The 22,545-nt window shown below is 42.2% G+C and overlaps 1 protein-coding gene across 6 annotated transcripts in view; it reads left to right on the forward strand.

The window, feature by feature from the left end:
- Nucleotides 1-22,545, forward strand: part of ENDOV (endonuclease V) — a 379,967-nt gene that overhangs the window by 102,941 nt on the left and 254,481 nt on the right. For 5 of the 6 annotated variants that reach the window (XM_053706533.1, XM_053706542.1, XM_053706526.1 and 2 more), the window contains exon 5: nt 14,263-14,375. The exons of the other annotated variant lie outside the window; for it this stretch is intronic. In XM_053706533.1, coding sequence (XP_053562508.1) covers nt 14,263-14,375 — 113 coding nt within the window. The remainder of the gene's footprint in view (nt 1-14,262; nt 14,376-22,545) is intronic. 6 annotated transcript variants of the gene reach the window in all.

The raw sequence follows: 22,545 nt of genomic DNA on the forward strand, positions 1-22,545 counted from the left end.
ACAAGGAGTTCCCTGGCGATGGAAGAAGTGACCAAAATAATTCAATGGGCGGAGAATCACTCCTGCCACTTGTCTGCAATCCACATCCCAGGAGTGGAAAATTGGGAAGCGGATTTTCTGAGTCGTCAGACATTTCATCCGGGGGAGTGGGAACTCCATCCGGAAATCTTTGCCCAAATAACTCAATTATGGGGCATTCCAGACATGGATCTGATGGCGTCTCGTCAGAACTTCAAGGTTCCTTGCTACGGGTCCAGATCCAGGGATCCCAAGGCGACTCTAGTAGATGCACTAGTAGCGCCCTGGACCTTCAACCTAGCTTATGTATTCCCACCGTTTCCTCTCATTCCCAGGCTGGTAGCCAGGATCAATCAGGAGAGGGCTTCGGTGATCTTGATAGCTCCTGCGTGGCCACGCAGAACTTGGTATGCAGACCTGGTGAATATGTCATCGGCTCCACCATGGAAGCTACCTTTGAGACAGGACCTTCTTGTTCAAGGTCCGTTCGAACATCCGAATCTGGCTTCACTCCAACTGACTGCTTGGAGATTGAACGCTTGATTTTATCAAAGCGTGGGTTCTCAGATTCTGTCATTGATACTCTTGTTCAGGCTAGAAAGCCTGTAACTAGAAAAATTTACCATAAAATTTGGAAAAAATATATCTGTTGGTGCGAATCTAAAGGATTCCCATGGAATAAGATTAAAATTCCTAAGGCCTAGATTTAGAGTTCGGCGGTAGCCGTCAAAACCAGCGTTAGAGGCTCCTAACGCTGGTTTTGGCCGCCTGCTGGTATTTGGAGTCAGTGATTAAAGGGTCTAACGCTCACTTTACAGCCGCGACTTTTCCATACCGCAGATCCCCCTACGCCATTTGCGTAGCCTATCTTTTCAATGGGATCTTTCTAACACTGGTATTTAGAGTCGTTTCTGCAGTGAGCGTTAGAGCTCTAACGACAAGATTCCAGCCGCCTGAAAAAAGCAGGAGTTAAGAGCTTTCTGGCTAACGCCGGTTCATAAAGCTCTTAACTACTGTACCCTAAACTACACTAACACCCATAAACTACCTATGTACCCCTAAACCGAGGTCCCCCCACATCGCCGCCACTCGATTAAAATTTTTAACCCCTAATCTGCCGACCGCCACCTACGTTATACTTATGTACCCCTAATCTGCTGCCCCTAACCCCGCCGACCCCTATATTATATTTATTAACCCCTAACTTGCCCCACACAACGTCGCCGCAAGCTACTTAAAATAATTAACCCCTAATCTTCCGACCGCAAATCGCCGCCACCTACGTTATCCCTATGTACCCCTAATCTTCTGCCCCTAACATCGCCGACCCCTATGTTATATTTATTAACCCCTAATCTGCCCCCCACAACGTCGCCGACACCTACCTACACTTATTAACCCCTAATCTGCCGAGCGGACCTGAGCGCTACTATAATAAAGTTATTAACCCCTAATCCGCCTCACTAACCCTATCATAAATAGTATTAACCCCTAATCTGCCCTCCCTAACATCGCCGACACCTACCTTCAATTATTAACCCCTAATCTGCCGACCGGAGCTCACCGCTATTCTAATAAATGTATTAACCCCTAAAGCTAAGTCTAACCCTAACACTAACACCCCCCTAAGTTAAATATAATTTTTATCTAACGAAATAAATTAACTCTTATTAAATAAATGATTCCTATTTAAAGCTAAATACTTACCTGTAAAATAAATCCTAATATAGCTACATTATAAATTACATTTATATTATAGCTATTTTAGGATTAATATTTATTTTACAGGTAACTTTGTATTTATTTTAACCAGGTACAATAGCTATTAAATAGTTAAGAACTATTTAATAGTTACCTAGTTAAAATAATTACAAATTTACCTGTAAAATAAATCCTAACCTAAGATATAATTAAACCTAACACTACCCTATCAATAAAATAATTAAATAAACTACCTACAATTACCTACAATTAACCTAACACTACACTATCAATAAATTAATTAAACACAATTGCTACAAATAAATACAATTAAATAAACTATCTAAAGTACAAAAAATAAAAAAGAACTAAGTTACAGAAAATAAAAAAATATTTACAAACATAAGAAAAATATTACAACAATTTTAAACTAATTACACCTACTCTAAGCCCCCTAATAAAATAACAAAGACCCCCAAAATAAAAAATTCCCTACCCTATTCTAAATTTAAAAAGTTACAAGCTCTTTTACCTTACCAGCCCTGAACAGGGCCCTTTGCGGGGCATGCCCCAAGAATTTCAGCTCTTTTGCCTGTAAAAGAAAACATACAATACCCCCCCCCCCAACATTACAACCCACCACCCACATACCCCTAATCTAACCCAAACCCCCCTTAAATAAACCTAACACTAAGCCCCTGATGATCTTCCTACCTTGTCTTCACCATGCCAGGTTCACCGATCCGTCCTGGCTCCAAGATCTTCATCCAACCCAAGCGGGGGTTGGCGATCCATAATCCGGTGCTCCAAAGTCTTCCTCCTATCCGGCAAGAAGAGGACATCCGGACCGGCAAACATCTTCTCCAAGCGGCATCTTCTATGTTCTTCCATCCGATGACGACCGGCTCCATCTTGAAGACCTCCAGCGCGGATCCATCCTCTTCTTCCGACGACTAGACGACGAATGACGGTTCCTTTAAGGGACGTCATCCAAGATGGCGTCCCTCGAATTCCGATTGGCTGATAGGATTCTATGAGCCAATCGGAATTAAGGTAGGAATTTTCTGATTGGCTGATGGAATCAGCCAATCAGAATCAAGTTCAATCCGATTGGCTGATCCAATCAGCCAATCAGATTGAGCTCGCATTCTATTGGCTGTTCCGATCAGCCAATACAATGCGAGCCAATCTGATTGGCTGATTGGATCAGCCAATCGGATTGAACTTGATTCTGATTGGCTGATTCCATCAGCCAATCAGAAAATTCCTACCTTAATTCCGATTGGCTGATAGAATCCTATCAGCCAATCGGAATTCGAGGGACGCCATCTTGGATGACGTCCCTTAAAGGAACCGTCATTCGTCGTCTAGTCGTCGGAAGAAGAGGATGGATCCGCGCTGGAGGTCTTCAAGATGGAGCCGGTCGTCATCGGATGGAAGAACATAGAAGATGCCGCTTGGAGAAGATGTTTGCCGGTCCGGATGTCCTCTTCTTGCCGGATAGGAGGAAGACTTTGGAGCACCGGATTATGGATCGCCAACCCCCGCTTGGGTTGGATGAAGATCTTGGAGCCAGGACGGATCGGTGAACCTGGCATGGTGAAGACAAGGTAGGAAGATCATCAGGGGCTTAGTGTTAGGTTTATTTAAGGGGGGTTTGGGTTAGATTAGGGGTATGTGGGTGGTGGGTTGTAATGTTGGGGGGGGGGTATTGTATGTTTTTTTTTACAGGCAAAAGAGCTGAAATTCTTGGGGCATGCCCCGCAAAGGGCCCTGTTCAGGGCTGGTAAGGTAAAAGAGCTTGTAATTTTTGTATTTTAGAATAGGGTAGGGAATTTTTTATTTTGGGGGTCTTTGTTATTTTATTAGGGGGCTTAGAGTAGGTGTAATTAGTTTAAAATTGTTGTAATATTTTTGTTATGTTTGTAAATATTTTTTTATTTTCTGTAACTTAGTTCTTTTTTATTTTTTGTACTTTAGATAGTTTATTTAATTGTATTTATTTGTAGCAATTGTGTTTAATTAATTTATTGATAGTGTAGTGTTAGGTTAATTGTAGGTAATTGTAGGTAGTTTATTTAATTATTTTATTGATAGGGTAGTGTTAGGTTTAATTATAACTTAGGTTAGGATTTATTTTACAGGTAATTTTGTAATTATTTTAACTAGGTAACTATTAAATAGTTCTTAACTATTTAATAGCTATTGTACCTAGTTAAAATAAATACAAAGTTACCTGTAAAATAAATATTAATCCTAAAATAGCTATAATATAATTATAATTTATATTGTAGCTATATTAGGATTTATTTTACAGGTAAGTATTTAGCTTTAAATAGGAATCATTTATTTAATAAGAGTTAATTTATTTCGTTAGATAAAAATTATATTTAACTTAGGGGGGTGTTAGTGTTAGGGTTAGACTTAGCTTTAGGGGTTAATACATTTATTAGAATAGCGGTGAGCTCCGGTCGGCAGATTAGGGGTTAATAATTGAAGGTAGGTGTCGGCGATGTTAGGGAGGGCAGATTAGGGGTTAATACTATTTATGATAGGGTTAGTGAGGCGGATTAGGGGTTAATAACTTTATTATAGTAGCGCTCAGGTCCGGTCGGCAGATTAGGGGTTAATAAGTGTAGGTAGGTGTCGGCGACGTTGTGGGGGGCAGATTAGGGGTTAATAAATATAACATAGGGGTCGGCGATGTTAGGGCAGCAGATTAGGGGTACATAGGGATAACGTAGGTGGCGGCGGTTTACGGAGCGGAAGATTAGGGGTTAAAAGTGTAATGCAGGGGTCAGCGATAGCGGGGGCGGCAGATTAGGGGTTAATAAGTGTAAGGCTAGGGGTGTTTAGACTCGGGGTACATGTTAGAGTGTTAGGTGCAGACGTAGGAAGTGTTTCCCCATAGAAAACAATGGGGCTGCGTTAGGAGCTGAACGCTGCTTTTTTGCAGGTGTTAGGTTTTTTTTCAGCTCAAACAGCCCCATTGTTTCCTATGGGAGAATCGTGCACGAGCACGTTTTTGAGGCCGGCCGCGTCCGTAAGCAACTCTGGTATCGAGAGTTGTATTTGCGGTAAAAATGCTCTACGCTCCTTTTTTGGAGCCTAACGCAGCATTTGTTTGAACTCTCGATACCAGAGTTAAATTTATGGTGCGGCCAGAAAAAAACCCGCGGAGCGTTAACAGCCCTTTTACCGCCGAACTCTAAATCTAGCCGTTAGATTCTCTCCTTTCTACAAGAGGGTTTGGAGAAAGGATTATCTGCAAGTTCCTTGAAGGGACAGATTTCTGCTTTATCTGTTTTACTTCACAAAAAGCTGGCGGCTGTGCCAGATGTTCAGGCCTTTGTTCAGGCTCTGGTTAGAATCAAGCCTGTTTACAAACCTTTGACTCCTCCTTGGAGTCTCAATTTAGTTCTCTCTGTTCTTCAAGGGGTTCCGTTTGAACCCTTACATTCCGTAGATATTACGTTATTATCTTGGAAAGTTTTGTTTTTGGTTGCAATTTCTTCTGCTAGAAGAGTTTCAGAGTTATCTGCTCTGCAGTGTTCTCATCCTTATCTGGTGTTCCATGCAGATAAGGTGGTTTTGCGTACTAAACCTGGTTTTCTTCCGAAAGTTGTTTCTAACAAAAATATTAACCAGGAGATAGTTGTGCCTTCTTTGTGTCCGAATCCAGTTTCAAAGAAGGAACGTTTGTTACACAATTTGGATGTAGTTCGGGCTCTAAAATTCTATTTAGAGGCTACAAAGGATTTCAGACAAACATCTTCTTTGTTTGTTGTTTATTCTGGTAAAAGGAGAGGTCAAAAAGCAACTTCTACCTCTCTCTCTTTTTGGCTTAAAAGCATCATCCGATTGGCTTATGAGACTGCCGGACGGCAGCCTCCTGTAAGAATCACAGCTCACTCCACTAGGGCTGTGGCTTCCACATGGGCCTTCAAGAACGAGGCTTCTGTTGATCAGATATGTAAGGCAGCGACTTGGTCTTCACTGCACACTTTTACCAAATTTTACAAATTTGATACTTTTGCTTCTTCGGAGGCTATTTTTGGGAGAAAGGTTTTGCAAGCCGTGGTGCCTTCCATCTAGGTGACCTGATTTGCTCCCTCCCATCATCCGTGTCCTAAAGCTTTGGTATTGGTTCCCACAAGTAAGGATGACGCCGTGGACCGGACACACCTATGTTGGAGAAAACAGAATTTATGCTTACCTGATAAATTACTTTCTTCTGTTATGTGTGATCAGTCCACGGGTCATCATTACTTCTGGGATATTATCTGCTCCCCTACAGGAAGTGCAAGAGGATTCACCCAGCAGAGTTGCTATATAGCTCCTCCCCTCTACGTCACCTCCAGTCATTCTCTTGCACCCAAAGACTAGATAGGAGGTGTGAGAGGACTATGGTGATTATACTTAGTTTTTATAACTTCAATCAAAAGTTTGTTATTTTACAATAGCACCGGAGCGTGTTATTACTTCTCTGGCAGAGTTTGAAGAAGAATCTACCAGAGTTTTTTCTTATGATTTTAACCGGAGTAGTTAAGATCATATTGCTGTTTCTCGGCCATCTGAGGGAGGTAAAAGCTTCAGATCAGGGGACAGCGGGCAGTTGAATCTGCATTGAGGTATGTAGCAGTTTTTATTTTCTGAATGGAATTGATGAGAAAATCCTGCCATACCGTTATAATGACATGTATGTATACTTTACACTTCAGTATTCTGGGGATGGTATTTCACCGGAATTACTCTGTAAAAGTACATTAAACCTTTTAATAGGTATTTAATTCATGTTAAACGTTTTTGCTGGAATGTAGAATCGTTTGCATTTCTGAGGTACTGAGTGAATAAATATTTGGGCATTATTTTTCCACTTGGCAGTTTGCTTGTTTTGATTATGACAGTTTCGTTTCTCTCTCACTGCTGTGTGTGAGGGGGAGGGGCCGTTTTTGGCGCTCTTTGCTACGCATCAAAAATTTCCAGTCAGTTACTCTTGTATTTTCTGCATGATCCGGTTCATCTCTAACAGAACTCAGGGGTCTTCAAACTTCTTTGAAGGGAGGTAGATTCTCTCAGCAGAGCTGTGAGACTTATGTAGTGACTGTGTTTTAAAACGTTGCTCTGTGAATTTTATGTTTAAAATTTAATTAGTGTTACTTTACTAATGGGAACAAACCTTTGCTAACAAGTTGTGTTGTTTTTAAAGAGTGATGCTATAACTGTTTTTCAGTTCATTATTTCAACTGTCATTTAATCGTTTAGTGCTTCTTTGAGGCACAGTACGTTTTTGTTAAATAAGATTGTAACCAAGTTGCATGTTTATTGCTAGTGTGTTAAACATGTCTGATTCAGAGGAAGATACCTGTGTCATTTGTTCCAATGCCAAGGTGGAGCCCAATAGAAATTTATGTACTAACTGTATTGATGCTACTTTAAATAAAAGCCAATCTGTACAAATTGAACAAATTTCACCAAACAGCGAGGGGAGAGTTATGCCGTCTAACTCGCCTCACGTGTCAGTACCTGCGTCTCCCGCCCGGGAGGTGCGTGATATTATGGCGCCTAGTACATCTGGGCAGCCATTACAGATAACATTACAAGATATGGCTACTGTTATGACTGAAGTTTTGGCTAAGTTACCAGAACTAAGAGGCAAGCGTGATCACTCTGGGGTGAGAACAGAGTGCGCTGATAATTCTAGGGCCATGTCTGATACTGCGTCACAGCTTGCAGAGCATGAGGACGGAGAGCTTCATTCTGTAGGTGACGGTTCTGATCCAAGCAGATTGGATTCAGATATTTCAAATTTTAAATTTAAATTGGAAAACCTCCGTGTATTACTAGGGGAGGTCTTAGCGGCTCTTAACGATTGTAACACTGTTGCAATACCAGAGAAAATGTGTAGGTTGGATAAATACTTTGCGGTACCGGCGAGTACTGACGTTTTTCCTATACCTAAGAGATTAACTGAAATTGTTACTAAGGAGTGGGATAGACCCGGTGTGCCGTTCTCACCCCCTCCAATATTTAGAAAGATGTTTCCAATAGACGCTACCACACGGGACTTATGGCAAACGGTCCCTAAGGTGGAGGGAGCAGTTTCTACTTTAGCTAAGCGCACCACTATCCCGGTGGAGGATAGCTGTGCTTTTTCAGATCCTATGGATAAAAAAATTAGAGGGTTACCTTAAGAAAATGTTTGTTCAACAAGGTTTTATATTGCAACCCCTTGCATGCATCGCGCCGATTACGGCTGCGGCAGCATTTTGGATTGAGTCTCTGGAAGAGAACCTTAGTTCCGCTACGCTGGACGACATTACGGACAGGCTTAGAGTCCTTAAACTAGCTAATTCATTCATTTCGGAGGCCGCAGTACATTTAACCAAACTTACGGCTAAGAATTCAGGATTCGCCATTCAGGCACGTAGGGCGCTGTGGCTAAAATCCTGGTCGGCTGATGTAACTTCTAAGTCCAAATTACTTAATATACCTTTCAAGGGACAAACTTTATTTGGGCCCGGTTTGAAAGAAATTATCGCTGACATTACAGGAGGTAAGGGCCACGCTCTACCGCAAGACAAAGCCAAAGCTAAGGCTAGACAGTCTAATTTTCGTCCCTTTCGGAATTTCAAAGCAGGTGCAGCATCAACCTCCACTGCACCAAAACAGGAAGGAGCTGTTGCTCGTTACAGACAAGGCTGGAAACCTAACCAGTCCTGGAATAAGGGCAAGCAGGCCAGAAAACCTGCTGCTGCCCCTAAGACAGCATGAACCGAGGGCCCCCGATCCGGGACCGGATCTAGTGGGGGGCAGACTCTCTCTCTTCGCCCAGGCTTGGGCAAGAGATGTCCAGGATCCCTGGGCGCTAGAGATCATATCTCAGGGATACCTTCTAGACTTCAAATTATCTCCCCCAAGAGGGAGATTTCATCTGTCAAGGTTGTCAACAACCCAAATAAAGAAAGACGCGTTTCTACGCTGTGTACAAGATCTATTATTAATGGGAGTGATCCATCCGGTTCCGCGGTCGGAACAAGGACAAGGGTTTTACTCAAACCTGTTTGTGGTTCCCAAAAAAGAGGGAACTTTCAGGCCAATCTTGGATTTAAAGATCCTAAACAAATTCCTAAGAGTTCCATCGTTCAAAATGGAAACTATTCGGACAATCTTACCCATGATCCAAAAGGGTCAGTACATGACCACAGTGGATTTAAAGGATGCTTACCTTCACATACCGATTCACAAAGATCATTACCGGTATCTAAGGTTTGCCTTCTTAGACAGGCATTACCAGTTTGTAGCCCTTCCATTCGGATTGGCTACGGCTCCAAGAATCTTCACAAAGGTTCTGGGTGCCCTTCTAGCGGTTCTGAGACCACGAGGAATTTCGGTAGCTCCGTACCTAGACGACATTCTGATACAAGCTTCAAGCTTTCAAACTGCCAAGTCTCATACAGAGTTAGTTCTGGCATTTCTAAGGTCGCATGGATGGAAAGTGAACGAAAAGAAGAGTTCTCTCTTGCCTCTCACAAGAGTTCCATTCTTGGGGACTCTTATAGATTCTGTAGAAATGAAGATTTATCTGACAGAAGACAGATTAACAAAGCTTCTAAATGCATGCCGTGTCCTTCATTCCATTCAACTCCCGTCAGTAGCTCAATGCATGGAGGTGATCGGCTTAATGGTAGCAGCAATGGACATAGTACCCTTTGCACGCCTACATCTCAGACCGCTGCAATTGTGCATGCTGAGTCAGTGGAATGGGGATTACTCAGATTTGTCCCCCACTCTGAATCTGGATCAAGAGACCAGAAACTCTCTTCTATGGTGGCTTTCTCGGCCACATCTGTCCAGGGGGATGCCGTTCAGCAGGCCGGACTGGACAATTGTAACAACAGACGCCAGCCTTCTAGGTTGGGGCGCTGTCTGGAATTCTCTGAAGGCTCAGGGACAATGGAGTCAGGAGGAAAGTCTCCTGCCAATAAACATTCTGGAATTGAGAGCAGTTCTCAATGCCCTTCTAGCTTGGCCCCAGTTAAAGACTCGGGGGTTCATCAGGTTTCAGTCGGACAACATCACGACTGTAGCTTACATCAACCATCAGGGAGGGACAAGAAGCTCCCTAGCAATGATAGAAGTATCAAAGATAATTCGCTGGGCAGAGTCTCACTCTTGCCACCTGTCAGCAATCCACATCCCGGGAGTGGAGAACTGGGAGGCGGATTTCTTGAGTCGCCAGACTCTTCATCCGGGGGAGTGGTAACTTCATCCGGAGGTCTTTGCCCAAATACTTCGACGTTGGGGCAAACCAGAGATAGATCTCATGGCGTCTCGCCAGAACGCCAAACTTCCTCGCTACGGATCCAGATCCAGGGATCCGGGAGCGGTTCTGATAGATGCTTTGACAGCACCTTGGAACTTCAGGATGGCTTATGTGTTTCCACCCTTCCCGCTGCTTCCTCGATTGATTGCCAAAATCAAACAGGAGAGAGCATCAGTGATTCTAATAGCGCCTGCATGGCCGCGCAGGACTTGGTATGCAGATCTAGTGGACATGTCATCCTGTCCGCCTTGGTCTCTACCTCTAAGACAGGACCTTCTGATTCAGGGTCCATTCAAACATCAAAGTCTAACTTCTCTGAAGCTGACTGCTTGGAAATTGAACGCTTGATTTTATCAAAACGTGGTTTTTCTGAGTCGGTTATTGATACCCTGATACAGGCTAGGAAGCCTGTTACCAGAAAGATTTACCATAAAATATGGCGTAAATACCTATACTGGTGTGAATCCAAAGATTACTCCTGGAGTAAGGTTAGGATTCCTAGGATATTGTCTTTTCTACAAGAAGGTTTAGAAAAGGGTTTATCGGCTAGCTCATTAAAGGGACAGATCTCAGCTCTGTCCATCTTGTTACACAGGCGTCTGTCAGAAAATTCAGACATCCAGGCCTTTTGTCAGGCTTTAGCTAGGATCAAGCCTGTGTTTAAAACTGTTGCTCCGCCATGGAGTTTAAACTTAGTTCTTAACGTTTTACAGGGTGTTCCGTTTGAACCCCTTCATTCCATTGATATAAAATTGTTATCTTGGAAAGTTCTATTTTTAATGGCTATTTCCTCGGCTCGAAGAGTCTCTGAGTTATCAGCCCTACATTGTGATTCTCCTTATCTGATCTTTCACTCAGACAAGGTAGTTCTGCGTACTAAACCTGGGTTCTTACCTAAGGTTGTCTCTAACAGGAATATCAATCAAGAGATTGTTGTTCCATCCTTGTGTCCAAATCCTTCTTCAAAGAAGGAACGTCTTCTACACAATCTGGATGTAGTTCGTGCCCTCAAGTTCTACTTGCAGGCAACTAAAGATTTTCGCCAAACTTCTTCCCTGTTTGTCGTTTATTCTGGACAGAGGAGAGGTCAAAAAGCTTCTGCTACCTCTCTCTCTTTTTGGCTTCGTAGCATAATACGTTTAGCCTATGAGACTGCTGGACAGCAGCCTCCTGAAAGAATTACAGCTCATTCCACTAGAGCTGTGGCTTCCACTTGGGCCTTTAAGAATGAGGCCTCTGTTGAACAGATTTGCAAGGCTGCAACTTGGTCTTCGCTTCATACTTTTTCCAAATTTTACAAATTTGACACTTTTGCTTCTTCGGAGGCTATTTTTGGGAGAAAGGTTCTTCAGGCAGTGGTTCCTTCTGTATAATGAGCCTGCCTATCCCTCCCGTCATCCGTGTACTTTTGCTTTGGTATTGGTATCCCAGAAGTAATGATGACCCGTGGACTGATCACACATAACAGAAGAAAACATAATTTATGCTTACCTGATAAATTCCTTTCTTCTGTTGTGTGATCAGTCCACGGCCCGCCCTGTTTTTTAAGGCAGGTAAATATTTTTTAAATTATACTCCAGTCACCACTACACCCTTGGCTTCTCCTTTCTCGTTGGTCTTTGGTCGAATGACTGGAGGTGACGTAGAGGGGAGGAGCTATATAGCAACTCTGCTGGGTGAATCCTCTTGCACTTCCTGTAGGGGAGCAGATAATATCCCAGAAGTAATGATGACCCGTGGACTGATCACACAACAGAAGAAAGGAATTTATCAGGTAAGCATAAATTATGTTTTCTCCAACGGTGTGTCCGGTCCACGGCCCGCCCTGGTTTTTTAATCAGGTCTGATTAATTATTTTCTCTAACTACAGTCACCACGGTATCATATGATTTCTCCTATGCATATTCCTCCTTTACGTCGGTCGAATGACTGGGGAAGGCGGAGCCTAGGAGGGATCATGTGACCAGCTTTGCTGGGCTCTTTGCCATTTCCTGTTGGGGAAGAGAATATCCCACAAGTAAGGATGACGCCGTGGACCGGACACACCGTTGGAGAAAGTAATTTATCAGGTAAGCATAAATTCTGTTTTTAGTTGTGTCTTGTGTGGAAGTGGTGAATTTTAGACAAGGTGGAATATGAAGCACATTTGATAATAGAAATACATTGGAAAGTTGTTTAAAATTGTATGTTCTATCTGAACCATGAAATAAAAATTTGGGATTTCATGTCCTTTAATGTATTAACTGTATGGTGCATAGTGGCTTCAAAAGGTCGCTGACCCACAGTGTTCACTACACACACACACAAGCATTCCTCATAAGAAAGAGAGAATCATCCACTTACAAATATGGAGTCTCGTGCCCCTCAAAATAGCATACAATTACCATGGGCTTTGCAATAACCTATCTACTAGGTGACTAAGATTGCTCTGGGTTCTGAAAGGGACTCTGATAGTAGCCTCTTTGTCGCCCCCCCCCCCCCCCGCACACACACACACACACACACACACACACAAAATACATCTAGGGGAAACACGAGGCTCCTTATTTACAAGCAGGACCTGTCCTCTTTCAAATGAGAGGTTGTTTATCCATCCAGCTGGCAGGTGATAACAATCAAACATACCTCATAGCTCTGGTTCTATATTTGAGATTCCAGCTGCTCTAAAGAAGTCCTTATATCCCTTATCTCCAAATAGCATTTTGGTGGGGGTTATATTGATGAGCATATTCCTGTAAACAAGATTATGAGTTCTAATCAGCATGGTTTTATGACAAACGGAGCATGTCAAACCAATCTAATTAGAGTCTACGAGGAAGTAAGTAAAAATATAGATAAAGGGGAATCAGTTGATGTGATATACTTAGATTTTGCAAAGGCATTTGATACAGTGCCACAAGGTAGATTAATGTACAAAATTAAGGGATTTGGGAATAGCTGAAAATGTTAGCTCATGCATAAATAACTGGATAAAAGATAGGGAGCAACGAGTAGTAGTAAATGGATCATATTCAGATTGGACAAAGGTAATCAGTGGAGCTCCCCAGGGATCTGTACTGGGCCCTGTTCTTTTTAATATTTTTATTAATGACTTGGAGCAAGGATTAAATAGCGTCATCTCTGTTTGCAGATGATACTAAGTTAAGTAAGGTCATTAGGTCAGAGCAGGATAAACTTTCATTACAAAGGGATCTGCAAAAATTAGAAGTATGGGCAGGTAAATGGAAAATGAGATTTAATACAGGAAAATGAAAGGTTCTACATTTTGGAAGTAAAAATAAGCCGGGAATATATTATTTAAATCGGAAAAGACTTAGCCAAACAGAGCAGGAAAGAGATTTGGGAGTAGTAATAGATAACAAGCTAAAGATGGGCGCACAATGCAGGGCAGCAGCTTTAAAGGCTAATATGATACTAGCATGTATTAAAAGAGGCATTGATTCAAGGGAGAAAAGCATAATTCTTTCACTCCCTGGTAAGACCTCACCTTGAGTATGGAGTGCAGTTCTGGGGTCTGATCTAAAAAAAAAAAAAAGACATTGTAGACCTAGAAAAAGTTCAGAGAAGGGCCACAAAGCTAATAAGGGGAATGGAGAATTTAAGCTATGAGGAGAGGTTAGCCAAACTGGGTCTGTTTTCTCTAGAAAAAAAGTTGCATGAGAGGTGACATGATTGCTTAATATAAATATATTCAAGGCCCATATACAGAGATGGCAGAAGCTCTGTTTATTCAAAAAAAAATGTTTATGACAAGAGGTCACAATTTAAGGTTGGAGGAAAGAAGATTTAATCTCCTGCAACGGAAACGTGTTTTCACTGTAAGAGCAATAAAATTGTGGAACTCATTACCAAAGGAGGTAGTGAATGCCAATACCTTAGATACATTTAAAAATTGTTTTGATACATTTCTGTCTAGAAACAGAATTCATGGATATGATTGCTTGTATTAAATGTGTCACCTTTTAGTGGGATTAATTTAAGCTCAACTGGAGCTTTTTTGTTAGTATATTAGATTTGTATTGGTTGAGCTCAATGGACTGCTGCCTTTTTTCAACCTCATCTACTATGTTACTATGTTTATCTGTGAGCTTTAATAAGGACTCAAAATTTGCTAAAAGTATGTACACAAAAGAAACACTGTAATGTTTTAGGGTAAAAAATACTAAAATGCAGCATTTACAGAAAATATTGTTGGTTTTTTTTTACATCCTCCATAGGGTTTGGAGTAGCTTGCCATCTGGGCATACTCACCAACCTGCCATGCATAGGGGTTGCCAAGAACCTGCTTCAGGTTGATGGTTTGGCGAATAATGATGAGCACAAAGAACAGGTAATTAGAGTGCAAGATAAGGTGATTGACATTAGTGCATTCATATGATTTATTAAAGGGATATGAACCCCAAATTTTTTTTCTTTCATGATTCAGATAGAGCATACAATTTTAATCAACTTTCTAATTTACTCATATTATCAATTTATCCCCCCCGTTCTCTTGGTATCTTTATTTGAAAAAACAGGAATGTAAGCTTAGTAGCTGGCCCATTTTCTCCAACATAGGTGTGTCCGGTCCACGGCGTCATCCTTACTTGTGGGATATTCTCTTCCCCAACAGGAAATGGCAAAGAGCCCAGCAAAGCTGGTCACATGATCCCCCCTAGGCTCCGCCTTCCCCAGTCATTCTCTTTGCCGTTGTACAGGCAACATCTCCACGGAGATGGCTTAGAGTTTTTTGGTGTTTAAATGTAGTTTTATTGCTTCAATCAAGAGTTTGTTATTTTAAAATAGTGCTGGTATGTACTATTTACTCTGAAACAGAAAGGAGATGAAGATTTCTGTTTGTAAGAGGAAGATGATTTTAGCAACCGTTACTAAAATCGATGGCTGTTTCCACACAGGACTGTTGAGATGAAGTAACTTCAGTTGGGGGGAACAGTGTGCAGACTTTTACTGCTTGAAGTATGACACATTTCTAACAAGACTTGGTAATGCTGGAAGCTGTCATTTTCCCTATGGGATCCGGTAAGCCATTTTAATAACAATTTATAAAGGGCTTCACAAGGGCTTTAAAGACTGGTAGACATTTTTCTGGGCTAAAACGTTTGTTTTATAAGCATGTTTAAATGGTTTGTGACTCTGAGGAGTTGTTTTTATCTGGGAATTTTGATAATAAAAACGGCAGGCACTGTATTGGACACCTTTTTCACTGGGGGCCTTCTCTAGTCATAGGCAGAGCCTCAGTTTCGCGCCACTAATGCGCAGTTGTTTTTTGGGAATCAAAGCATGCAGATGCATGTGTGAGGAGCTCTGATACACTGAAAAAGCGTGCTGAAGGCGTCATTTGGTATCGTATTCCCCTCTGGGCTTGGTTGGGTCTCAGCAAAGCAGATACCAGGGACTGTATAGGGGTTAAATGTAAAAACGGCTCCGGTTCCGTTATTTTAAGAGTTAAAACTTTCAAATTTGGTGTGCAATACTTTCAAGGCTTTATGACACTGTGGTGAAATATTGGTGAATTCTGGACAATTCCTTCATACTTTTCTCTTGTTAAGTGTATCCAGTCCACGGATCATCCATTACTTATGGGATATTAACTCCTCCCCAACAGGAAGTGCAAGAGGATTCACCCAGCAGAGCTGCTATATAGCTCCTCCCCTAACTGCCATTACCAGTCATTCTCTTGCACCCAACGAATAGATAGGATGTGTGAGAGGACTGTGGTGATTATACTTAGTTTCATACCTTCAATCAAAAGTTTGTTATTTTATAATAGCACCGGAGTGTGTTATTCCTTCTCTGGTAGAATTTGAAGAATAATCTACCTGAGTTTTTCTATGATTTTAGCCGGAGTAGTTAAGATCATATTGCTGTTTCTCGGCCATCTGAGGAGAGGTAAACTTCAGATCAGGGGACAGCGGGCAGATTAATCTGCAAAGAGGTATGTAGCAGCTTATTATTTTCTGACAATGGAATTGATGAGAAAATTCTGCCATACCGATATAATGTAAACTCAGCCTTAAATGCAGTAGCAGCAACTGGTATCAGGCTGTCATGTATGTATATTTTACACTTCAGTATTCTGGGGAATGGCACTTCACTGGAATTATACTGTATGCATAAAACTTTAGCCTAATTTGCAGGGACTAGCAACAGGCTTTTTAATAACACTCAATTTATTAATGTTAAACGTTTTTTGCTGGCATGTAAAATCGTTTAATTTTCTGAGGTACTGGGTGAAAAAATATTTTGGGCACTATTTTTTTCCACTTGGCAGTCGTTTTATTTAATTTATGACAGTTTACTGATCTCTCTCACTGTTATGTTATGTTAGTTATCCTTTGCTAATGGGAGAAATCCTTTGCTAAAATTGTGTTTTTTACAAAGATTTGATGCTATAACTTTTCAGTTTATTAATTTTCAACTGTCATAACTTTTTCTGTGCTTCTTATAGGCACAGTACGTTTTCATATTATAGTAAATTACTTGAAAAGTATTTCCAAGTTGCTAGTTTATTTGCTAGTGTGTTAAACATGTCTGATTCAGAGGAAGATATCTGTGCTATATGTGCTAAAGCCAAAGTGGAGCCCAATAGAAATTTATGTACTAACTGTATTGATGCTACTTTAAATAAAAGTCAATCTGTACAAATTGAACATATTTCACCAAACAACGAGGGGAGAGTTATGCCGACTAACTCGCCTCACGTGTCAGTACCTGCATCTCCCGCTCGGGAGGTGCGTGATATTGTAGCGCCGAGTACATCTGGGCGGCCATTACAAATCACATTACAGGATATGGCTACTGTTATGACTGAAGTTTTGGCTAAATTACCAGAACTAAGAGGTAAGCGTGATCACTCTGGGGTGAGAACAGAGTGCGCTGATAATATTAGGGCCATGTCAGACACTGCGTCACAATTTGCAGAACATGAGGACGGAGAGCTTCATTCTGCGGGTGACGGTTCTGATCCAAACAAACTGGATTCAGATATTTCAAATTTTAAATTTAAGCTGGAAAACCTCCGTGTATTACTAGGGGAGGTGTTAGCGGCTCTGAATGATTGTAACACAGTTGCAATACCAGAGAAAATGTGTAGGTTGGATAAATATTTTGCGGTACCAGCGAGTACTGACGTTTTTCCTATACCTAAGAGACTTACTGAAATTGTTACTAAGGAGTGGGATAGACCCGGTGTGCCGTTCTCACCCCCTCCGATATTTAGAAAGATGTTTCCAATAGACGCCACCACACAGGACTTATGGCAAACGGTCCCTTAGGTGGAGGGAGCAGTTTCTACTTTAGCTAAGCGTACCACTATCCCGGTGGAGGATAGCTGTGCCTTTTCAGATCCAATGGATAAAAAGTTAGAGGGTTACCTTAAGAAAATGTTTGTTCAACAAGGTTTTATATTGCAACCTCTTGCATGCATTGCGCCTGTCACGGCTGCAGCAGCATTTTGGTTTGAGTCTCTGGAAGAGACACTTGAATCAGCTCCATTAGATGAGATTACACACAAGCTTAAAGCCCTTAAGTTAGCTAACTCATTTATTTCAGATGCCGTAGTACATTTAACTAAACTTACGGCTAAGAATTCCGGATTCGCCATTCAGGCACGCAGAGCACTGTGGCTAAAATCCTGGTCAGCTGACGTTACTTCTAAATCTAAATTGCTTAATATACCTTTCAAAGGGCAGACCTTATTCGGGCCCGGGTTGAAAGAAATTATCGCTGACATTACAGGAGGTAAAGGCCATGCCCTGCCTCCAGACAGAGCCAAACCTAAGGCTAGACAGTCTAATTTTCGTTCCTTTCGTAATTTCAAAGCAGGAGCAGCATCAACTTCCTCTGCACCAAAACAGGAAGGAGCTGTTGCTCGCTACAGACAAGGCTGGAGACCTAACCAGTCCTGGAACAAGGGCAAGCAGGCCAAGAAACCTGCTGCTGCCCCTAAGACAGCATGAATCGAGGGCCCCCGATCCGGGAACGGATCTAGTGGGGGGCAGACTTTCTCTCTTCGCCCAGGCTTGGGCAAGAGATGTCCAGGATCCCTGGGCGTTAGAGATCATATCTCAGGGATACCTTCTAGACTTCAAATTCTCTCCCCCAAGAGGGAGATTTCATCTGTCAAGGTTGTCAACAAACCAAATAAAGAAAGAGGCGTTTCTACGCTGCGTACAAGATCTTTTATTAATGGGAGTGATCCATCCGGTTCCGCGGTCGGAACAAGGACAAGGGTTTTACTCAAATCTGTTTGTGGTTCCCAAAAAAGAGGGAACTTTCAGGCCAATCTTGGATTTAAAGATCCTAAACATATTCCTAAGAGTTCCATCGTTCAAAATGGAAACTATTCGGACAATTTTACCCATGATCCAAAAGGGTCAGTACATGACCACAGTGGATTTAAAGGATGCTTACCTTCACATACCGATTCACAAAGATCATTACCGGTATCTAAGGTTTGCCTTTCTAGACAGGCATTACCAGTTTGTAGCTCTTCCATTCGGATTGGCTACAGCTCCGAGAATCTTCACAAAGGTTCTGGGTGCTCTTCTGGCGGTACTAAGACCGCGAGGAATTGCGGTAGCTCCGTACCTAGACGACATTCTGATACAAGCTTCAAGCTTTCAAACTGCCAAGTCTCATACAGAGTTAGTACTGGCATTTCTAAGGTCGCATGGATGGAAGGTGAACGAAAAGAAGAGTTCTCTCTTTCCACTCACAAGAGTTCCCTTCTTGGGGACTCTTATAGATTCTGTAGAAATGAAGATTTACCTGACAGAAGACAGGTTAACAAAGCTTCAAAATGCATGCCGTGTCCTTCATTCCATTCAACACCCGTCAGTAGCTCAATGCATGGAGGTGATCGGCTTAATGGTAGCAGCAATGGACATAGTACCCTTTGCACGCCTACATCTCAGACCGCTGCAATTGTGCATGCTAAGTCAGTGGAATGGGGATTACTCAGACTTGTCCCCTACTCTGAATCTGGATCAAGAGACCAGAAATTCTCTTCTATGGTGGCTTTCTCGGCCACATCTGTCCAGGGGGATGCCATTCAGCAGGCCGGACTGGACAATTGTAACAAAAGACGCCAACCTACTAGGTTGGGGCGCTGTCTGGAATTCTCTGAAGGCTCAGGGACAATGGAATCAGGAGGAGAGTCTCCTACCAATAAACATTCTGGAATTGAGAGCAGTTCTCAATGCCCTTTTGGCTTGGCCTCAGTTAACAACTCAGGGGTTCATCAGGTTTCAGTCGGACAACATCACGACTGTAGCTTACATCAACCATCAGGGAGGGACAAGAAGCTCCCTAGCAATGATGGAAGTATCAAAGATAATTCGCTGGGCAGAGTCTCACTCTTGCCACCTGTCTGCAATCCACATCCCGGGAGTGGAGACCTGGGAGGCGGATTTCTTAAGTCGTCAGACTTTTCATCCGGGGGAGTGGGAACTTCATCCGGAGGTCTTTGCCCAAATACTTCGACGTTGGGGCAAACCAGAGATAGATCTCATGGCGTCTCGACAGAACGCCAAGCTTCCTCGTTACGGGTCCAGATCCAGGGATCCGGGAGCGGTTCTGATAGATGCTTTGACAGCACCTTGGACCTTCGGGATGGCTTATGTGTTTCCACCCTTCCCGATGCTTCCTCGATTGATTGCCAGAATCAAACAGGAGAGAGCATCAGTGATTCTAATAGCGCCTGCATGGCCACGCAGGACTTGGTATGCAGATCTAGTGGACATGTCATCCTGTCCACCTTGGTCGCTACCTCTGAAACAGGACCTTCTGATCCAGGGTCCCTTCAAACATCAAAATCTAATTTCTCTGAAGCTGACTGCTTGGAAATTGAACGCTTGATTTTATCAAAACGTGGTTTTTCTGAGTCAGTTATTGATACCTTAATACAGGCTAGGAAGCCTGTTACCAGAAAGATTTACCATAAGATATGGCGCAAATACTTATATTGGTGCGAATCCAAGAGTTACTCATGGAGTAAGGTTAGGATTCCGAGGATATTGTCTTTTCTACAAGAAGGTTTAGAAAAGGGTTTATCCGCTAGTTCCTTAAAGGGACAGATTTCAGCTCTGTCCATTCTTTTACACAAACGTCTGTCAGAAGTTCCGGACGTTCAAGCTTTTTGTCAGGCTTTAGCTAGGATCAAGCCTGTGTTTAAAACTGTTGCTCCACCATGGAGTTTGAACTTAGTTCTTAATGTTTTACAGGGGGTTCCGTTTGTACCCCTTCATTCCATTGATATCAAGTTGTTATCTTGGAAAGTTCTGATTTTAATGGCGATTTCCTCGGCTCGAAGAGTCTCTGAGTTATCTGCCTTACATTGTGATTCTCCTTATCTGATTTTTCATTCAGACAAGGTAGTTCTGCGTACTAAACCTGGGTTCCTACCTAAGGTGGTCACTAACAGGAATATCAATCAAGAGATTGTGGTTACATCTTTGTGTCCTAATCCTTCTTCGAAAAAGGAACGTCTGCTACACAATCTAGATGTAGTCCGTGCCCTGAAATTTTATCTACAGGCAACTAAGGTTTTTCGACAAACGTCTTCCCTGTTTGTCGTTTATTCTGGTCAGAGGAGAGGTCAAAAAGCTTCGGCTACCTCTCTCTCCTTTTGGCTTCGTAGCATAATACGGTTAGCCTATGAGACTGCTGGACAGCAGCCTCCTGAAAGAATTACTGCACATTCTACTAGAGCTGTGGCTTCCACTTGGGCCTTTAAGAATGAGGCTTCTGTTGAACAGATTTGCAAGGCTGCAACTTGGTCTTCTCTTCATACTTTTTCCAAATTTTACAAATTTGACACTTTTGCTTCTTCGGAGGCTGTTTTTGGGAGAAAGGTTCTTCAGGCAGTGGTTCCTTCCGTATAAAGAGCCTGCCTGTCCCTCCCGTCATCCGTGTACTTTAGCTTTGGTATTGGTATCCCATAAGTAATGGATGATCCGTGGACTGGATACACTTAACAAGAGAAAACATAATTTATGCTTACCTGATAAATTTATTTCTCTTGTAGTGTATCCAGTCCACGGCCCGCCCTGTCACTTTAAGGCAGGTAATTTTTCCATTAAACTACAGTCACCACTGCACCCTATGGTTTTCCTTTCTCTGCATGTTTTCGGTCGAATGACTGGTAATGGCAGTTAGGGGAGGAGCTATATAGCAGCTCTGCTGGGTGAATCCTCTTGCACTTCCTGTTGGGGAGGAGTTAATATCCCATAAGTAATGGATGATCCGTGGACTGGATACACTACAAGAGAAATAAATTTATCAGGTAAGCATAAATTATGTTTTTCGCATATTCAGTAATAAAGTGTGTTCAGTTTAAAATTTAAAGTGACAGTAACGGTTTTATTTTAAAACGTTTTTTGTACTTTGTTATCAAGTTTATGCCTGTTTAACATGTCTGTACCATCAGATAGACTATGTTCTGTATGTCAGGAAGCCAAAGTTCCTTCTCATTTAAATAGATGTGATGCATGTGATAGTGAAAATGATGCCCAAGATGATTCCTCTAGTGAGGGGAGTAAGCATGGTACTGCATCATCCCCTTATGTGTCTACACCAGTCTTGCCCACACAAGAGGCCCCTAGTACATCTAGTGCGCCTATTCTTCTTACTATGCAACAATTAACGGCTGTAATGGATAATTCTATTAAAAACATTTTAGCCAAAATGCCCACTTATCAGCGAAAGCGCGACTGCTCTGTTTTAGATACTGTAGAGCATGAGGGCGCAGATGATAATGGTTCTGACATGCCCTTACACCAGTCTGAAGGGGCTAGGGAGGTTTTGTCTGAGGGAGAAATTTCAGATTCAGGAAAAATTTCTCAACAAGCTGAACCTGATGTTATTACGTTTAAATTTAAATTGGAACATCTCCGCGCTCTGCTTAAGGAGGTGCTATCTACTCTGGATGATTGTGACAATTTGGTCGTTCCAGAGAAATTATGTAAGATGGACAGCTTTTCCTATACCCAAGCGGGTGGCGGATATTGTAAACAAAGAATGGGAAAGGCCCGGCATACCTTTTGTCCCTCCCCCTATATTTAAGAAATTGTTTCCTATAGTCGACCCCAGAAAGGACTTATGGCAGACAGTCCCTAAGGTCGAGGGGGCGGTCTCTACTTTAAACAAACGCACCACTATCCCTATAGAAGATAGTTGTGCTTTCAAAGATCCTATGGATAAAAAGTTAGAAGGTTTGCTTAAAAAGATGTTTGTTCAGCAAGGTTACCTTCTACAGCCTATTTCATGCATTGTTCCTGTTACTACAGCAGCGTCTTTCTGGTTTGATGAACTAGAAAAGTCGCTAGATAAAGATACCTCTTATGAGGAGATTATGGACAGAATTCGTGCTCTTAAATTGGCTAATTCTTTTACTCTAGACGCTACCCTGCAATTAGCTAGATTAGCGGCGAAAAATTCAGGGTTTGCTATTGTGGCGCGCAGAGCGCTTTGGCTAAAGTCTTGGTCAGCGGATGCGTCAT

The sequence above is a fragment of the Bombina bombina genome, chromosome 1, assembly GCF_027579735.1.
Source record: "Bombina bombina isolate aBomBom1 chromosome 1, aBomBom1.pri, whole genome shotgun sequence".
Classification (NCBI taxonomy): domain Eukaryota; kingdom Metazoa; phylum Chordata; class Amphibia; order Anura; family Bombinatoridae; genus Bombina; species Bombina bombina.